Source organism: Solanum tuberosum, unplaced genomic scaffold (assembly GCF_000226075.1).
Source record: "Solanum tuberosum cultivar DM 1-3 516 R44 unplaced genomic scaffold, SolTub_3.0 scf00020, whole genome shotgun sequence".
NCBI classification, from domain to species: domain Eukaryota; kingdom Viridiplantae; phylum Streptophyta; class Magnoliopsida; order Solanales; family Solanaceae; genus Solanum; species Solanum tuberosum.
Window position 1 is genome coordinate 1,847,666 of NW_006238946.1, and position 18,449 is coordinate 1,866,114.

The 18,449-nt window shown below is 36.0% G+C and overlaps 3 protein-coding genes across 6 annotated transcripts in view; 1 reads left to right on the forward strand and 2 right to left on the reverse strand.

The window, feature by feature from the left end:
* The window catches only part of LOC102583577 (protein S-acyltransferase 10), a 7,008-nt gene extending 2,091 nt beyond the window's left edge, over positions 1-4,917 (forward strand). The window contains exons 6-12 of one of the 2 annotated variants that reach the window (XR_001472359.1): positions 1,303-1,336; positions 1,856-1,965; positions 2,768-2,854; positions 3,732-3,815; positions 4,230-4,295; positions 4,531-4,762; positions 4,860-4,877. Coding sequence is in view for 1 of the 2 variants with exons in the window: in XM_006340740.2 (XP_006340802.1) it covers positions 1,303-1,336; positions 1,856-1,965; positions 2,768-2,854; positions 3,732-3,815; positions 4,230-4,295; positions 4,531-4,708 (559 nt within the window). In the remaining variant the exon portion in view is untranslated. Of the gene's footprint in view, positions 1-1,302; positions 1,337-1,855; positions 1,966-2,767; positions 2,855-3,731; positions 3,816-4,229; positions 4,296-4,530 lie in introns of both variants that reach the window. The other variant, XM_006340740.2, reaches the window with a different exon arrangement.
* A 787-nt stretch (positions 4,918-5,704) lies between these two features.
* LOC102583907 (ribonuclease E/G-like protein, chloroplastic) lies at positions 5,705-13,371 on the reverse strand. 2 transcript variants are annotated; one of them, XM_006340742.2, is made up of 13 exons: positions 13,274-13,371; positions 12,478-12,683; positions 11,795-12,041; positions 10,360-11,693; positions 9,951-10,268; positions 9,767-9,808; positions 8,974-9,098; positions 8,692-8,839; positions 7,597-7,669; positions 6,901-7,013; positions 6,688-6,807; positions 6,285-6,440; positions 5,705-6,199 (listed from the first exon to the last, which is right to left on the reverse strand). In XM_006340742.2, exons 2-13 carry the CDS (start codon positions 12,529-12,531, stop codon positions 6,026-6,028), a joined length of 2,904 nt encoding a protein of 967 aa, XP_006340804.1. In that variant the 5' UTR covers positions 12,532-12,683; positions 13,274-13,371; the 3' UTR covers positions 5,705-6,025. The 2 variants fall into 2 exon arrangements, with proteins under 2 accessions (XP_006340804.1, XP_006340803.1); XM_006340741.2 differs by having other exon boundaries at positions 11,795-12,044.
* An 832-nt stretch (positions 13,372-14,203) lies between these two features.
* LOC102584459 (uncharacterized) lies at positions 14,204-17,609 on the reverse strand. 2 transcript variants are annotated; one of them, XM_006340744.2, is made up of 8 exons: positions 17,418-17,609; positions 17,207-17,339; positions 15,974-16,077; positions 15,701-15,872; positions 15,451-15,591; positions 15,318-15,359; positions 15,274-15,284; positions 14,204-15,161 (listed from the first exon to the last, which is right to left on the reverse strand). In XM_006340744.2, exons 1-8 carry the CDS (start codon positions 17,507-17,509, stop codon positions 14,420-14,422), a joined length of 1,437 nt encoding a protein of 478 aa, XP_006340806.1. In that variant the 5' UTR covers positions 17,510-17,609; the 3' UTR covers positions 14,204-14,419. The 2 variants fall into 2 exon arrangements, with proteins under 2 accessions (XP_006340806.1, XP_006340805.1); XM_006340743.2 differs by having other exon boundaries at positions 15,274-15,359.
* Between the last annotated feature and the right edge of the window lie 840 nt (positions 17,610-18,449).

Genomic DNA, 18,449 nt, shown 5'->3' on the forward strand with positions numbered 1-18,449 from the left:
AATTTGACTACAAACCCCCCCCCCCCCCCCTTAAAGATTTGGATATTGGGAGCACCTTATGGTGATGGCAAAGTTGTTTCCACTCATTATCGATTTCACAAGTGATGCTTATATAACTATGAGATTTAGATGAAAAATTGTCAATAGTTTTAGATATTGAAAGCATCTCAGCATCAGAAGGTACCCCCAACTGGCTAACTGGTATATTGCGATGATTTGGCTAATTGCAGCATGCAGTAGATTTTATATGGAGGGGAGAAGCTGTAACCACCCTGTATGATTTCCTGAGAATGTTCAGAAATTCGTAATTTTTTATTTGATAACAAAGGATTTTGAAATATAATGAAAATTTCTGCTGAGATGTGTTATTATTGAATCATTTCATGGCATAGCTATTAGTCATGTAATACAAGTGCCTCCAGCATCAAGTTTGGTCTTCTCCCTCTCAAAATACCTTTATAAACTGGATTATGATCTGAAACTAGATGACATTATTAGGAAGCCAGTCATCAGTTATCACATGAATTTATGCCTAATAACCCATCCTTGCTTGTTTATTACTTTTGGAATTAGTTAGAGATGCATTGTGAATACTTAGTGCTTAGTTAGTGGAAAATGTTGGGATAGGTTTCTCCACTATGAATTCATCCTGGCTGTCCTTGATGAAGAGTTTAGATTCTTTTTGGGGTTTATGATAAACTTGAATTCTAATAGTGATTAATTCAGTTGCTAGGGAAATATTTACCATGTGAATCTAGGCCCCTGGGCTTTAATCTTATGGTAAGATTACAATACATGATCTGTGGGTTAGTCCCTCGTTACAAGTTCAAATCATGCCTCAGAAAAAATCCTGGTATTTAAATGGAGAACAGGGTGGGACCCATTATCCACCGAGGAACCTTGTGCCATTGGTCCCTGAAGATTTGGGTTTCTTACAGTTTATTAGGATTAAAGGTTTAGGGAGTTCATGGATGATGAATAATGTTCCTCCCTAATCCGTTAAGACCTTATTAATGACGTGAGTTGGTCCTAAGGGGAAAACATCCACATTTTCAAGTTCAAACGAGGCCCAGAGCGGGAATGACCAAATTTACCGTTTTACATGTGCTATAGTCCATGGATTTTAGAAAATAGAAAATGACCATGTTAATTTAGATTTACTTTTATCTTTCCCGTATTCTTTCCCCTTACACCACTTTTGGATAGAAGTATGACTCTGTTGATTCTGTAGTTATAGATTGCATAATTCAATTTGCAAAAGCATCAGTTCCCTTACTAACTCATTTTTATGCTCTTTTCCAGAGGTGTGACTTGCAGTCACTGTAATGTTGTGCAGGTAAAAATTTCTCCTTTCTGTCTTTCATTTGTTTGCAAAACAAACATTTTGGTACTTCTGATGATACTTAGTGATTATAGGAGTATTTTAGGATTAGCCAAACTAGTGACATGATTTGAGAGCCAAATACTGACTACACCTAGATTTGGAAGTAAATGAGGCAAACTTGTGACAGCAATTTGGTGCTAATATTTTCTTGTGTTGTGCCTCACTTAACCCTTCTCATTGAAATGAGGTTGAGGACAGATATATATTCAATTGTTTCAAACGGTTTATGAACTTTTGATTTCTGATTTATAAATCAACTATTGTGCTTATCCTAATAATAGCACACTTATTTATCCAATAAGTTTATGGTTGCCATTTGCCAAAGTTTACTTATGTCAGAAGAACCAATTTCTATAATGGACCTTATACAGTGACTCCTGTCTTGTTAAGTGCCTAGAGCTTATACTTCCACTAGTCTACAATTGTCAGTTATGTCAACAACGTTTGACTTTTACTCTGCTTGATTTGCAGCCTCCACGCGCTAAACATTGTCATGATTGTGACAAATGTGTTCTTCAATTTGATCATCATTGTGTTTGGCTTGGCACATGCATAGGACAGGGTAATCATTGCGCTTTTTGGTGAGTATCCATGCTACTAAGTTGATGCACCAACAATGTGTTTATCTTGCTCGCAGTTCAGTGAAATTTTTCTTGCGATTTAATTGAAATGTTTATTTGTACCTTCAGAAAAACTAAATGAAAGAAACCTTGTTGTGTATTATAAATATTTATTTCTATGATGGTTTCCACATGTTATTTTGGAGCTAAAGTGGAAGTTTGATGTGGATTTAATATGATAAGGACATGTCAAATTGGAGATTTATGTCCTAGATGTAGATGTTATTTCAGAAAATGATACTAATATAGTTATCTCGCTAATTGATGAATATAAAGCCTCATTCGAGGTTCTTGCTTTCATGAAGAGGCTTCAATTTTAGCTTGAATCGTTCGAAACATATTCGTGTCAGCATAGTTTATCAGTTCGAGAAACCTATAAGAGGATGTTGGTTCATTTTAAAGATCATTGCGAGAATATATTGAACCAGTTATCTGGGCATGGGATATATGTGTACTTCGATGTGTCTAATTCAATAATATAAGTTTTGTATAAGTGACATGATCATTGTTCTACTCTTAAGACCACAATGAAGACACTATTTAGTAGGGGACTTGTCATATTGTACTTTTCTGTAATTTTATGTATTTTTCTTCGTCTATAAACATGCATGAAGCATGTCAGGGTTCTTGATTTTCCTGAACTTTTAACTGGTAATAGCTACTTTGTATTACATGTCAGGGCGCGTGCACTGCATGTTTTTTTCTTTTTAGGGTTTCAAGTAATTGGTCTTGGTTCGGTTATTCATTTTCCCAAGTATAACAGGTGGTACATTTGTGGAGAAACAGCCTTATCCCTTTGGACTGGCACGTTATATATTCAATTCTTGAAGTCTGATATATCAAAGCCTTGGTATGTACTTTTCATGATGCTTTATCATTTAAGAGTTTTCTGCTTAGCCTCTGATTCTTCCCTTATTATGTTTCTCCTCTGCTCGTTACTAATATCTTCCTTCCCAGAAGAAAATAAAGATGGAGGTTCTGGGGGGAGAACTGGAGAAGGACAATATGCACCCCAAAAAAAAACCTAAAAACACTAACGGAGATGTAGACTGCTCAGTTTTCATACCCAAACTTATAATAAGATGTTAATTCATTTGCTTTAGTTGGTAAAAGGTAAGCTTGCGCATATTGGAATATTTTACTAGCTGTTTGAAATATCATATTGTCTTCTGAGAAATAAGAAGCTTGAAGAGAGTCAATACCACTACCCTTATTGGATCTTATACAACCATGACATGTAAGCTATTGTGATTGTCCTAAGATGGCAGTTGAAGACTTATCCTGAAAAAAATTAGATGACTATCTTATATTGGCTGTCAGCATAGCGTAACCCATATTCTATTATCTAGATAGGACCATCCATACAAAGCTCATAGGTGGCATATGCACTACTTGATTTTTTAAAATTACTGACAAGTACAGCAGTTAGTGTTTCTGACTTCTGGTTGGGCTCCTTAAAAATGTCCGAGTATGAACTCTACTTTGGTTGTATAGGTTGCAAAAACCAAATTTCAAGAGATAAAATAACAGTGGGAAACAGTAGTTAAAGAAAGGGCCTGCATCCTCATGACAAGATGGTACTGACATGATTGATATTCTTGCTTCTGTTTTCATGTTTTTGTTGAATCCGCACATATCCTCCTATAAAAGAACAAGCCTTGTGAAATTCATCCAATTTGAATCTTTAGATGAATCTGAAGTGAAATGCTATAATGGCTTTGTTGTAGGTGGTTATATGCAATTATGATCTTGCTGCTAGCTACTCTGTTTTTCTGCCTCATCTTCCTTCTCCTCCTCCTACTTTTTCATAGGTAAGATTTTTCTTTGCTGAAGATGGACTTCATTTAGCATTGCCTAGCACAGTAATTTTGTATTTGTAGGAAGTTTGTTAGATTTATGTTCTTAAAATTATATGCATTGGTCCTTCTAAAAATAAGGTTATATGAGATTCTAGAATTTCTGTTTGGTCAGCAGAGTTGATAATTCTGGGAAAGGATGTAATCATTTCTGTAAGATAATAAATATCTCGTGTAAAAAAAAAGATTAAAGTGTAGGATGCTTGGTTACCTCCTTTCAGTCTTGTGAAGGAGGTAGAAACATATTAGAGCTAAGCTATGCAAACTTCATAACTTGCGAGTGATACCCTGTTATTTGTGCCTATATTATTCCCCATACTTGTCTTGCTCCTGTAGCTAACGTGTCTGAACTCATGTTTGTTGAATCAGCTACCTAATTTTGACAAATCAGACCACTTATGAGCTTGTGAGACGACGGCGCATCCAATATTTGAGGTTGGTTATATCCTTCCAATTCTTGTGTGATATTATTTGCTGGGTAGTGGCAGAGATGTCTATGTTGTTGCTTTGAGCTGGATGATATGATTAAAAACATTGGACAATGTTAGTTGCAGATATGGTCAACATCTTTGAGTGATTAATTGATATCTCAAAAGCAAATGGAACATGTATTCTCATCAGGAATTTGTCTCGTCTTTAAGCTCAAGTTTAAACTTGCTTTAATTTGCAGGAACATTCCTGAAAGAGTGTATCCATTTAGTAGAGGAGCATGCAGAAATTTGTATGAGTTTTGCTGTGCCCAGCGTAGCAAATATAGGATGGAACCACTGCCAACAGGACAAGAACTTGAAGATAAGTTGAGACCCTACACATGCTCAGATGTTTTATCCTGTCGGTGTTGCTGTTGATCACTTGTGTTGTATCCTAATACTAGACATTGGACTCCGGCTAGCACGGCCTCAATACTCTTAATTTATGTGCCTACATATGGAATTTGGAGAGTCATTTTAATTTGTTAATTATTGTAATTTATATTATTGTTAGTATCATTTTCAAATGATATATGTTACTTTCTCTATACCAATTTATGCGACATTGATATAATTTCGAAAGTCAACCGCGTTTTATGTCTTCTAAATATTTGAAGTTATTAATTATTGTGATTTATAGTATCGTTTATTTAATTTTTAAATATTATATTTTACTTCTTTTTTTCTCAATTTATGTGACACTAGTAAAATTTTGAAAGTCAATCAATCTTTTTATTTATCTTTTAAATACTTTAAGTTGCTAATTATTATTTACAGTTTCTCTTACGTAATTTTTAAATAATATATATTATTCTCTTTGTCCCAATATGTGGCATAAATAAAATTTCAAGAGTCTGCCAATTTTTTTAAATCTTCTCAAAAATATTTCAAGATGTATGGTATTTTTTACGTCATTTGCAAATAATACATATTAATTTCTTTGTCCCAATTTATATGGCACCGATAGAATTTCAAAAGTCAAATAATTTCTTTATATATTTTATAATTATTGTGATTTATAATATTTTTACGTAATTTTTCAATTTATATATAAAAAAAATTTAAACGAGAAAATCATAAAAAAAAATAAGTAAAATGATCCTACAAGTACATCCCAAGCAAGCATGTTGACCTACTCATAAAATTAAATGAGGTTTTGATACATTTTGTATATATTTTAAATTTTAAATTATGAAATTTAATTATTATTTTTTATTTTTTAAAAGCTCGAGCTAGAAATACAGAAAGTTAATGCATGCATTATTTTTCCTAAGACACTCTACCAAGTGACCCTTACAGGTTGAGGATTGTCTTTGAACTTGAATCAAGAGGATCATTTTTCCTCTATGAACTTTTGTGTTTAGAAAGGAGGAGTGGAAATGAAAGACGAGACACACTATTTTCAGCATCATGCTAAATTACAATTAGTGTGGCAAAAGCTCATGATTATGAGATAAATGAATCTTATGTTGTGGCTTACAAAGGCGAGGGCAGATAAGAAATGGAAAATATGTATTATCAATGCGTACATGCTATGCAAAATTGATTTCCTCATAAAACTAGCTATTTCTTACAAGCCGGCGAGAAAAACTCAAGAGGGAAGAAAGAATTGGCTAATAAAATTATGCTAACCATATCTGGATGTGCATTCTGAATAGAGACCTGTACAGATGATTCTTAATGGAGGTAAGATGATCATTTTCCACTACTCTTCCACTTTTTGATGGGGAAGATGGTGACTTTTCTCCGAGGGGGGTGAAATCCACCTTCTGTGGGTCGCAACACTGAAATAGAAGTTTCACGTTCATCATCCTTGTCGACTGTTAAAGGTTTTAGCTCAAAGGTCCCTTTGGTAAAACCTCTAGCAACCTGGTTAATCACAGCTTACAGAAATCAGCAAATACAGAATAAAAGTGATATTTGTTATGAAAATGAACAAAATGGTTAAGCATACCTTTAGAAGAAGCCAAACTTTGAGAGAACTACTCAAGATAGCTAGCCTTGTCCTCTTTCCTGAAGTTAAATAGTTAGACATGTACTGATCAACCCTGAGAATAAATCTGGGCCAAGACTTGGGGTTTTCAGGGTCTGCCTTCAGATCCGTTGTGGACTGCAACACAAGAAACAAGAATTAGTTTTTGCGAAAGCGGTCATTATCTTGAATCATGTTGAACTATATTCAGAAAGATCCAAAAGAAGAGGAGGAAAAATGGAGACCAAGTGGTAAGAATGGATTAGCTTGCTAAAGAACCAAAAGATTTAGGATCAACCTTTTTGCAGCTTAACAGATGAGGAGGAGATAAAAACCCAAGAAGATAACCTTGGAAAGGCATCTCAAGAGTAGTTAGTTTACTTACTAGCAACCGGCAAATTTCACGTTCAATCTTAGAGTATGCAGTCGCTAAAGCTTCCACTCTCCCCGTACCATGACAGCACATACATGGTTCACTGATCATGAATGTCACACTAGGTCGAACCTGTCAGGTATAAGATGAAATGACCAACCATGATTAATTAGACATTTCCAGTAGTGTAGTTATGACAGAGAAATTCAGCACCAAATAACATACTCTTTTCCTGGTAATCTCCATAAGCCCATGTCTGGACAATTCAGACACCTTAACTGTTGATCGATCTCTCTCAACAGCCTTCTTGACCTCCTCATAGACCAATCTCTTATTTGCTGGAAAACAAAATAAAAGAAAAAACTTTCAAACAATTGCATCACATATGTTCATACAGGTATACATGTTATGTAAGTACATCTGTACCAAATAAAAAGAGGACTACATCTTCAAAATGTATAGTTGACTTCAAGATATCATGTTACAAATCATATGGTATGAGCTTAGTGTCTAATATAGTTTAGAGAGAGGCATAGTAGGCTGGCGCTGATTATGAAACTTTCAGTCTGATTACATGCCGGTTTTAGATGATGAACAGTAGGTGTTATGTACAATAAGTAATGTCGTTTAGTTACCAAGCATTCGACAAGGTTAACTTCAATTTTAGATTTACATAGAAGACCATAATATAAATTTATGTCTCTTCTCTTTTCTTTCTTATTTTCAGTAGTAATCCCGTTAAAACAAAATATTTTGCATCAATACCACATAAAGACCACACACATCATAATTTTAGAAGAACATTGAGTTCTGTGCTGAGAATTTAAAGGTTGAACTCATCAAATTAAGTCTTGGATCCGCCTGTGACACATACACACACAGAGAGGAGGGGAGTGGGCGGAGAGAGGGTTGTTTACTTACAATCATCCAACATATCTATGAAATCCACCACAATAATGCCACCAATATCTCTCAGCCTTATTTCCCTAGCAATCTGAGAATAATTTTCAGTATATACTTAATGACCACAATTATCAGATAAAATTAAAAAAGGAAATCTGCCGTAAACAATAAACTTAACATATAGAAAGAAAACCAATGCAATCCTATGTTGTCTTTATCAACAAAAAAGATCCAATGTTGTGTTGTCGTACATTTCAGTTACTAGCTCGGGCTCTCAGATAAAAGGTTCAAATCTAACCAGAAACACCTAATGAAGCTAGAAGTGCAGTATTTCTTTGAATTAGAATGATGAATACTTGCTTATGGTTAAAGCAAAAATGAGTACATAACATCTCATTTGGATTGGTTTCTGCTGTCTTCCTTCTCCTTTAAAAATGTGTGTAATTCTGCAGCCCAGGCTGACTGCTAAATTGGATCAAATTAACGCGACTTAAATAGAGGTGCATAAAAGCAACCACAGATTACCCCCGTTGCTTTGGTCTAGTGGTAAGAGCGCAATGTGTGATGTGCGGGTTAGACACACGTGAAGAGCTCGAACCTTCCTATGACAAAAGCGTGGTATTTAACTGAAGAAAGGTAGAGAGCGGGCACATTATCCACATAGCCCTCTATGTCTTGGTTATCCCCTCCGAGAAAAAAAAAATAGAGGTTTAGCACGTAATTGAGACATGCTATGTCCAAACCAATAGCAGATTAAAACGGCAACATGGACATGATACCCTGTGTAGTTTCTGTTTTTAAACAAGAATTAATTCTCCATAGAAGACGCATCAACAGAATATTCTTCTGTTCTGGGATCTGACAAGATACTACTAAGCTACAAACGAGGCCTTGTCTACCACAGGAAAAAAGAGAAGCAGTGTAGCTTGTCAAGAGACATATTTTAGTGTTGGATTGAAGTATTTCCATCAAACACTAAGCATCTTCTAATTCATTAAAAAGGATCTTCTAAGCATATCCTAGTTTGTTTTCTGATAACCAACTTTCTCAGGTGTAGAAGAACTACGCTCTTGGAATACAATGTGTAATCAAAACAGATGCAGGTCTACATACTTGTCTAGCAGCTGCGAGGTTAACGTTGAGAATAGCCATCTCTTGTGAAGTCCCTTGACCAAGCACACAATGTCCACCATTTACATCGATGGAGACTAAAGCCTCTGTCTGTTCGATCACTAGATAACCTCCATTATCAAGGGGAACCCTGCAAATTTTATAAATCAAAGGATTAAGGAGGAATATCAATGAAACAGGGTTGATTCACGAGAAGTTAAAATACATGTCATAAAAGACATAAAGCTAAAAGAAAGTAATAGAAAGAAACTAGGTGATCTCCACCTTTTGCTGAGAATGTTGTTTATTTCGTCTTCAATGTTGTATTCATCAAACAGGGGAGTTCTTGTACCATGCAACTCAACTCTTTCACAAAGATTAGGTGCCATTTCTTGAAGATAGTTTGTAACCTGAACAGAGTCCAATATATCTATATTAGGGTACACTATAATTTAAAAAATTCCTCAACAAATTCTAGCCCACAGGTTGTGGAACACTATACCGCGACTATTTGGTGTATGACAAGATCTCCAAAATAACTTTTGCAGAGTTGGAATAAAAGAGGACACAAAAAGGCGACAAAAGTTGTGGTACACTTTTTTTGACAAAAGTTGTGGTACACTATACCGCGACTATATGCTGAACTGTGTGAAACGAAAGAAATCAGGACACTTAAAGTCAAAAAGGAAAATATTTGTAACTTAAAGCACAGATGCCCTTTTAGTTTAAAGACGAAAATCAATGTCCTCAGTTCTATTCACAAGTAGGTAATGTACTGAGATGCATATTGCAGTGCTACTCATCATTGCACTCTGGGCGCTATTCTTAAACAAGCTAATTTTACTTCTTAAATGTTTCATTAACTTGGGTTTAATTTGATCCAAGATAATCTCATTCATAGCCAGTATATGCAAATCTTTATGCCAAAAACCACTCACTATTGCAAGTGGTTATCAAAAACCGCTCCCATGTGAAAAATCAACCTAGAGGAACATTAAAGCTCGAGAAAGACAAGCAATCATGCTTGTAGGTCAAAAATCTTTTCATTCCATTGACTGATAACTGGCTAAGTCCATACCTCATGATATGTCCTTGGAGAATCAACCACCAAACTCTTCACCTGAACATCAATGCTAGAGTAAGAAAGTATAATTGTGTTTTCATGCTAATTTGAGAAAGCCCATGAACATTAGTTGTCTAAAAAATGAAGAACTGAACAAATTATGAAGTAATGACCCGAGAATGAGCAGCAGAGAGCAGACCTTATCGCTAAAATAATCTTGAACAACAGAAAGTGTTTGGCCCATTGCCTGGTGAAGCATAACAGGAACTGCTCCATCAACACCTTCATCTGCGGCAAGAGCTGCAGACTTTGCATGCTCAATTATACTTTTCCAAGTTGAAAGCAACCCTTCCAAGTCCTTCTGCAATTCATTTAGTGAATGACCAGCTGCAACTGTCCTTACTGTAAGACCATATCCTTGAGGCTGTAAAGTTTTTGCAATGACCCTTAAACGCGTGCGCTCAACACCAGCAATCTTCTTTGAAATACCTATCGTGTTGCCGCGAGGAGCTAAAACCTGGGAAGAGGAGAACCAATTAGATTGGATTTTCTAATAATGGACTTTCAGCTGTCAGACACAGAATACATGATCATGAAACATGTAATACCCAGAATCTGCTCCTTAATTTCGGATAAGCAGTCAGTGTTGGGCCCTTCGTACCCAATCCTTCTTTAACAACTTGCACAATTATTTTAGTGCCTTTTCGGACCTGGACCCACTTGCTGTCATCTCTTTGTGAAACTTTCTTACCATTCATAGCATGCTCAATAGTTGGATTCTGCCCTCGGTACCCAATTCCACTGGATTCTTCTGGATATTTCTCTGAATGAGTATCAAGCCCATGCTCAGTTACACTACCATTACAATTTTCTGCAAGGACTTCTAAAATATCACAAGTATCACCACTTTCATGGTCCCCAAACTCACTGTCCATGTATTCCATGGATTCATCCTCTATATCAGCATCATCAATCTCATCCGCCTCCACTTCTTCTAAAGTGGATTTATATCTAGGAAGACCTAGGTTCTCTTCAAGCATGTCAACAGCAGCACCATTAATTACCTTTGCCCTTGAATCATGACAAAATGGAGGGAAAATAAATGGTTCTCTGTTGGGCTTTATATCCATAAAGGAGGGTCTAGAAGTGCCAATATTTACAAATGCACCACCCATGTGTGGAGCTAATTTTGTAACTACTCCTAGATATACACTATCGCACTGCACGTTATTTTTCACTGGTTCCAGCAGCAGTTCAACCAGTTTCTCATTTTCTAAAACAGCAATTCTTTGCACAGTACAAACCGAAGAGTTAATCAGAATAATTGTTGTGAAAGAGTCTTCCTTGGAAATAGCATCACATTGATCAACATCCAACAGCTTCTCAGGTATTTGTTCATGTTGATTGCTAGATGAAGTTTGAGCTAACTGTTCGAGTTGATCGCTAAATGGAGGTTGAGCTTCATCCTTATTATCTGACTGTTCAACTTCACAGTCATAAGGAGCCATCTCAGCATCAAAACTAGGAGATGACGTACATGCTTGCAATAGCCAGGGCTCCTCTACATGGGCATATGTTGCACACAAGGTTCCTGATGAAGCATCATTAGCATTGACCTGATACTTGGACCATAAAGTCTCACTAAGTGTGGACTGATTTAAGAATCCTGATTCTAAATTTTCACAGTCAAGACCCTCAACAATCTTGTCGTCACAAATGACATCACCAGAAGCATCAGACTCTGCCAAATGATGAAGAAGTAGGGAAGACTCGCATAGCCATGGCTCCTCAATGATCAAAGGTTCGGTTGAAATACTTTTGCCACAATCTGAAGCTGTATCAATCTCATCTGAGAAAAAACTATCCTCATCTATAAAATCACTAAAGACCTGCTTTAGGATGGAAGAATTGCTGTTCAAGCATTTCACAGTAACATTCCCATCTGCATTTCACTGGAAGCATTTAATATCCAAAATAATGCATAAATTAGAAAACTACAAACGAGTATAACTGTCCACAGAAATATTATCATAAAAGTAATACCTCTAGTGTGAGCTGGAATGAATAGACGGATAGGTATAGACCTTTCTACTAGCCAGGATCCAAACATGCTACCCAAAGGCAAACTTGTATGAGATTTAATCCATAAGTTCCTTGGGAAAAGTTTTCCTCTTTGTTTAGAAGGTACTAACACAGGGACATCATGCTTAGCTTTGCATAAAGCAACAGATGAAGTCAACATATCTCCCTTCACAGAAGAGTTGCAGCTCAAATGTCCTGAATGCAGTATCTGCTAAGACCAACATGAGCTCAGGCGCACTAGATAATGAACAAAGTATCTAGTAAATTCCCTAATCATTTATCAGAAGATATAAACCTTGAGCTTAACATAGCTAGCTCCTGTGGTGATGATCCTTGTCTAAAAACATATAAGGAGATCAAGTACCTCATCCAAAACCGATGGGGGAAATCTAACACCCCCTCCCCTCCCCTCACATGCCCAGGACTGGGCATCTTGAGCAGGTGCAATATAATATGGGGGTCCAACATCAGCTAAACTAAGAATTGTAGATTTGATATCAATCTCTATAAAATAGATTAGATTAGGTAGATATTATTCTATTATTTTTCCTTTTCAACAAGAATAGACATAGCTAAAAGGAAAATTTTGAAATTTTCTTTCCCTATGACTATTTTAATGGTATATGATAGATTGAGATGGTTACCTTTGACGTCTCCCATAGGCTAGAGAGTTCAGTACAAGACAAGAGAATAACCATCTCCAGAAATGGACCATCCACTGAATCAACTTCTCCAACTCAACGCACCTCAAATGATACTTCCAATTCAACAAACGAAGTACTTGAGAAATCATAATGTGCTGCATCAAGCAGCCATAATAAAACTTAACTACCAAGCGTCTGAACCGATTCTGAAAACACAAGGAAAAAGAAAAGAACTCCATTAAGAACAGAGGATGTTAACTCAGCACAGCTAAATTACCCCAAAATCAGAAACATCATATTGCACTTTACAAAAGACATACGTGACCCATGAATGGACTAATTCATATCCTTTCTTGATTTTGTTGTCAAGAACTAACTTTTAAATAGCAGAAGTGGAGGGAATTCTTCTAAACAAACGAATGTAATATGCCAATAGCTTCAAATAAAGTATCCAATCACAATTGCATTCAATAAATAATCCCCAAACAATCTTTTCTTGAATTTCTATCGCCACCCACCCCCGTCGGCCAGCCCACAAGAAAATTGAGGAACCCCAGGAAAAAAGAATGAAGGGAAAGAAAACATAAGCATTCAATAGCATAAACTCAGAAAAATTGAAGTACAAGACTTGAAGGAAACCAAGCAGCAAGTTTATTCGTCCGAAAACTAAAGTCTTGCAACTGATAGAGGAGAAGTTAAGATTATGGAATGAATGGGAAGTAGCAAATAGAAAGAGAGAAGATAAAGAAAATAACCTGATAGAGCTATTGAGCAATAAAGAAGAAGAGGAACATACCTGTGTTATCTGGTACTACCTCGGACAGCAAAGAGAACGGCTAACTCTGGTTCTTGAAAGATAAGGAGCCACTCCTTCCCATTTTCTACGGGGTTTTCAATTTCTCTTTTATTTTATTTTATTTTCTTTCTTCCCCTTTTAAAGGAAGAAAAAAAAGGGTATATTGTAACTATTCTTTTGTGGATAATTAATTATATTCGAAATAGGAATCAAATGAAAGTGGATTATAATGTAGAGAATTGAACCATCATCAATAACGTGAGAGTATATCATTATTTTCATTATTAGATTGATTGTATTAGAAGTTAAGTTGAGAGTGTATAAAAAATAAACTACTTCCTACCCCATAAAATTAGGGTAAGAAAATCTAAAACTACAATGAGTATGTTATTTGTTGTTGTTGTTTTGAAACTTGAAAGGTAACTGTTACTAATAATAACAAATATCATAGATTAATCAGAAATCTTAGATGGCCGTAACTTTTTTTTATATATTTTTTTAGATAACGATAAAAACACACATAAACTATTACCTTTTCTCTAGTTTGATGCATTAACTATCCATTATTTCATTTAGCTACCTAAATTATCACTACTTTGTATTTGAACACACATCGATGCTAAGTTGACCTTCAGGAGCAAGACAAGAAAAATGCTTCCGAACCTTTTTCTCAATTGATCAAAGATTTTAACCAAAATTTTGGAGAATCTTAATAGTGTGTTGATTAAATACTTCAATTTTTACCTAGTAGGTGAGAGTTTTCCATCTTCCCTCTCCCTACCCTACATTGTTTTTAAGAAATAAAAAAGAACCAAGGTTCTTGTTCTCTGAAAATTTAAACAAAAATAACAACATAATTTATGAAATAATATACACTTATATCATAAAAAAATAATATATATACAATCAAACTCGAGAATAGACAGGAAATATATCTAACAAAGAGACAGAGAGATCCGCAAAATGGACAACCTTGCAAAATGGATATCCAAGATTTATTACACCAATATTTATAAACTCGACACAAAGGGTCTGAACTCCACGAAATGATGCTACACCATTTTTAACATATCATTTGGTTTCTGTACTGTATACAATAATATTAGACTGGCACAAAATGTATCTGACTCCATGAACCCTGGATATCTAGGTACGACGAGATTTCTGGGACTTGAGAGACTCGAAGCGAGCAGTAAGCTTGTCGTAGTCAGGTAAATTGGGATGAACCCGAGGCACATGAGGTGCAGGACGGTTAGGGGCTCGATTGGTTCCTCTAGTGAATTCTTGAGTTTCCATCTCTTCTTCGCCATCTGATTCATCAAACTTGATACCTGAATGTGCTGATGGAACATTGTAGCTGTGCCTTCTGTAGAACTTCCCACCATCAGTATCAGTTGGTGGGCTGGGTTTATATGTCCCACTTGGGGGATCTTCCATCTCGATTTCCTCGTCGCAATCTGAATCATCATACTGAACATTACGATTTGAGGATGGAACATTATAGCTATGTCTCCTATCAAACTTCTGTGATCTTTTCATATCTAATGGCATCTCTTCACCAGCAGAACTATGCGAATTTTCAGAATTCCTGATGTTCTTACTACTCCAGTGCATATCATACAGATCAACTATGGACTGAGAAGGTGGTGCCACTTCATTTTGCGAGAACTTGGGAGCCTGAGCACCAGAAATGAAAGGGATATTGTCAACAGTTGCATTGTTCCTAGAGTTGTGACAACCAGCAGAAGATGCTTTTGCATCTTTACTGGCAAGATATGCAGCTGCTTCGGCTGCAGCAATTGCTTGCTTGGCAGATTCAGCAGCTGCTTTAGCAGCTGAAGCTGGGTCATCAAATTTGGCAACTTTCAATTCTCCGTCATCTGAAGCCCTGTTAGTAATTGACCAGCCAAGTCAAATCCTTTTTTTGTCAAAGAGAACAAAAAGAAAAATCATGGTTCAACAGTAGGGCGGGAAACAAACTTTAACTTATGAATGAATACCTTGGGAGGTTGTTAGGCTCAGCAGGTTGCTTTGAGGTCGGCTTCAGGGGTAAGCTAGTGGCACTTACAAAGCCATTTGGTCCTTCCTGATCAAAGAGAATAGATACTAGTTAGGTGGTCATCGAATGTGTTTGGCATCATATTCAGATAAAGATGGATTTTGAGAGAGAGACACACTATACGCTCTTCTGGTGGCTTGAGAAGCTCCATCTCTGAATCTACGGTGTCCCATTCAACCTGGTATTCCTTGGCTATTTCTTTCATGATTTTTAGTTTGACTTCACCACTTGGAGTTTTCACAGAGAGCTTTTCAATGAGCTGTAGCAACAATTACCCACTTCTCTTAGACCCCTCCCAAGCACAAAAATATAGATACATTTATTATGATAAAGAGAGCGACGAGTTTTAAGAGAAGAAATATGATTACCGTCCGGTTTACACCAGCGTTGGGTCGCAGGTCAGTCGCTGCTGAAACAAAATCTTTTCCATATTTCTTCTCAAAAACGTCTTTAATTCCCATCAATTCTGGAATATCTGAGCACCTTGGGGCAGCAAAAATCAAACTTGATATCCCCTCTTTCAAATCAGCTGGACATTGCCTGCAACAGGCAGATAAATAGAAAACAAGGGTATTTGTTAGCTTTGTCTTCTAATCTTAAATTTTTGAAGAAAAAAATTTATATAGCTTGAGACATCTTACTTTTGCTTTGCAATAATTGTTAGTCTAGCCACAATTAGTTCACAGAAGAGCTCGAGGATCTCATTTGCTTGCAATATATTTTGTTCCCTTATTACATGTTCGACCTATAAAAAATGAAGCATGTGAGTGTTCTTTCCAAACGATTAGTAGAAAGAGACAACCCTAAGAACAGTAACTTCTTGAAAAGGATCATGAACGATAGAAATAAGAAGATTCCACTTTAACTTGAAATATATGTCATTCTAAAATCACATGTTGGTATATCAAAATAGAAGATTGTTGATATCCACCATTATAGACGTGAAAGATAACTTTCAACAAAATCCCTTACCCAAAAGATAAACACATAATGTATTTCTGCCCTCTCATAGTGCATAATATTATGGGTCTTTTTAAGCAACTTCAAGATTACCCACAATGACATGCCCAGTGTAATCCTACAAGTGAGGTCTAGGGAGGGTAATGTATGATCTTACCCATACCTTTGTCCTACAAGTGAGGTCTGGGGAGGGTAATGTATGAGATCTTACCCATACCTTTGTGGAGTAAAGAGGTTGTTTCCAATAGACCCTCGACTTCACGATTACCCAACAGAACAGAAATATTATTGGAATTTCCATACTCTTTGCATTAAACAGAAGAATTCATTCCTATCACATTGATTAGTCCAATCTATAGCCACAACCAGAAAGATCTAATGGCAGAGGTATCTTGGCTCAAACATTAAGGTAGACATCCAGCATAGATGCTAAAGCTTGGAGGAGGAGGGAAATTCAGCAACTAAATCCCATGGTATAAATTAAGAAGCAAACAGAGTTTTAGCAAAAGCACATAATTTTGAAGTAAACAAAGTGTTTCAGAATGAGAAAAATCATAAATACAATCAAGATACTTCAACGAGATTAAGTTAATCACAGCCTCCAGGTTTTGGTGAATAGCCTCAAAAGATCCTAAAAAGAAGTCAGCTCTATCCACATGTAGAAACCCTATAATCTTGAAGCAAAGCAAAAATTGTATGTTTCAAGCTAAATGATCCATAAGGGTTTCAGTACTAATTCTAAACAGTAACAGGAGAGAGCTAGCCACCATGACTGACATCCCAGGCATGATATACCAAATTCCCCATTCCTACGAGTTGATTTCGAGGTTACATATAAATTATTCCATTAATCCATCAATCAAATAATCCCCAACCCTAAATCAGAGGTTAAATACGAAACTGGAAAAAAGTACCCGAATACGAGCAGTGGCATCCTGACGGGATTCAAGAAGCATAGCAATGTCTCTCCTCATTTGCCTCACAACCACCTCCCTCTTGTTTCTCAGCAATTTTATTCTCGCCACCGTCATCTTTGCCATTGTCTTGCTGCATACACACAAAAAAATGTAAAATAAAAAAAAACTTGATTTATTTTATTCAAGAAGAAGTAAAATTGAAATTCACCATTTAGAAGAATTGAAGGTTCTGCAGAAGAGAGAAAGACCCATCTTCATGGCCTTCTTGCAGTGCTTGGTGGCAGCGTTTGCTACTGTCATTTTCTTCTTAAAAGAGAAAGAGAGAGTGAAGCAATGAGAAGAGTGTGTGTGAGAATGGTAGTGAAGAAGAGAACAAAGTTGTATGTGTAACGGTCGTTTGGGATGAAAACAAAAATATGATTATATCAAAAGTGGATGACGTGGCGGTCTTTGTGGGGCCCAGCGAGTGAGCGACAACCGACAATAGACAAAGAGCCGTTGTTTTATTGACGACGTGGCGTTAGTTTGTAGGGCTCTTATTATGGACCTTCAGAGGATCCCATGTATATTCAAGGTTTTGAACCGTGGGATTTGGGCCTTTCTAGGAAAAGAGAAAAGGCTTAAAATAGTCCATTATCTTTGAGTTTAGACTCAAAATAGTCCTATTTCTTTTTAGTGGAGCATTAATAGTCCTAATTCTTTAATAAAATGGTGCGTTTTCAGTCTATATCTTAACCACAGTTAGCTTTTTAACTGACCAGTGGGTTATGCACATGCTTCTCACATGTTTCCCTCCAAACTTAAAGACTCTTGCTATTGCAATGCCATTTGGGCTTCTCCTTTTGAAACATTAGTCTTCTTTCTTAGTTTTTCCCCTCTTTATCTCTAATCTCCAAATAACCCTAAAATCTGAAACCTGCATTATACTTTCTTCAATAATATAATCAAAGTTTGGAAGTTAAAATGTTTTTAAGGAGCAGCAATGACAGAGAATCACCTCTAATTTATGGTAAGTACAATTTATTTTAAATTCTTTTAATCAAATCCCACTATCCCAAAAAATAATTCAACACAAGAAGCACGTTTATGAATATATATATATATATATATATATTCATAAAGATGTCGCTTTGTAACTTTGTTAATATTTTAGAAGTTTTATGACTTAATCAATGCCCCTGAAATTTATACTTTTTGTTATTTGCTTTAATATTAATATCATGTTGTATATGTATTATTT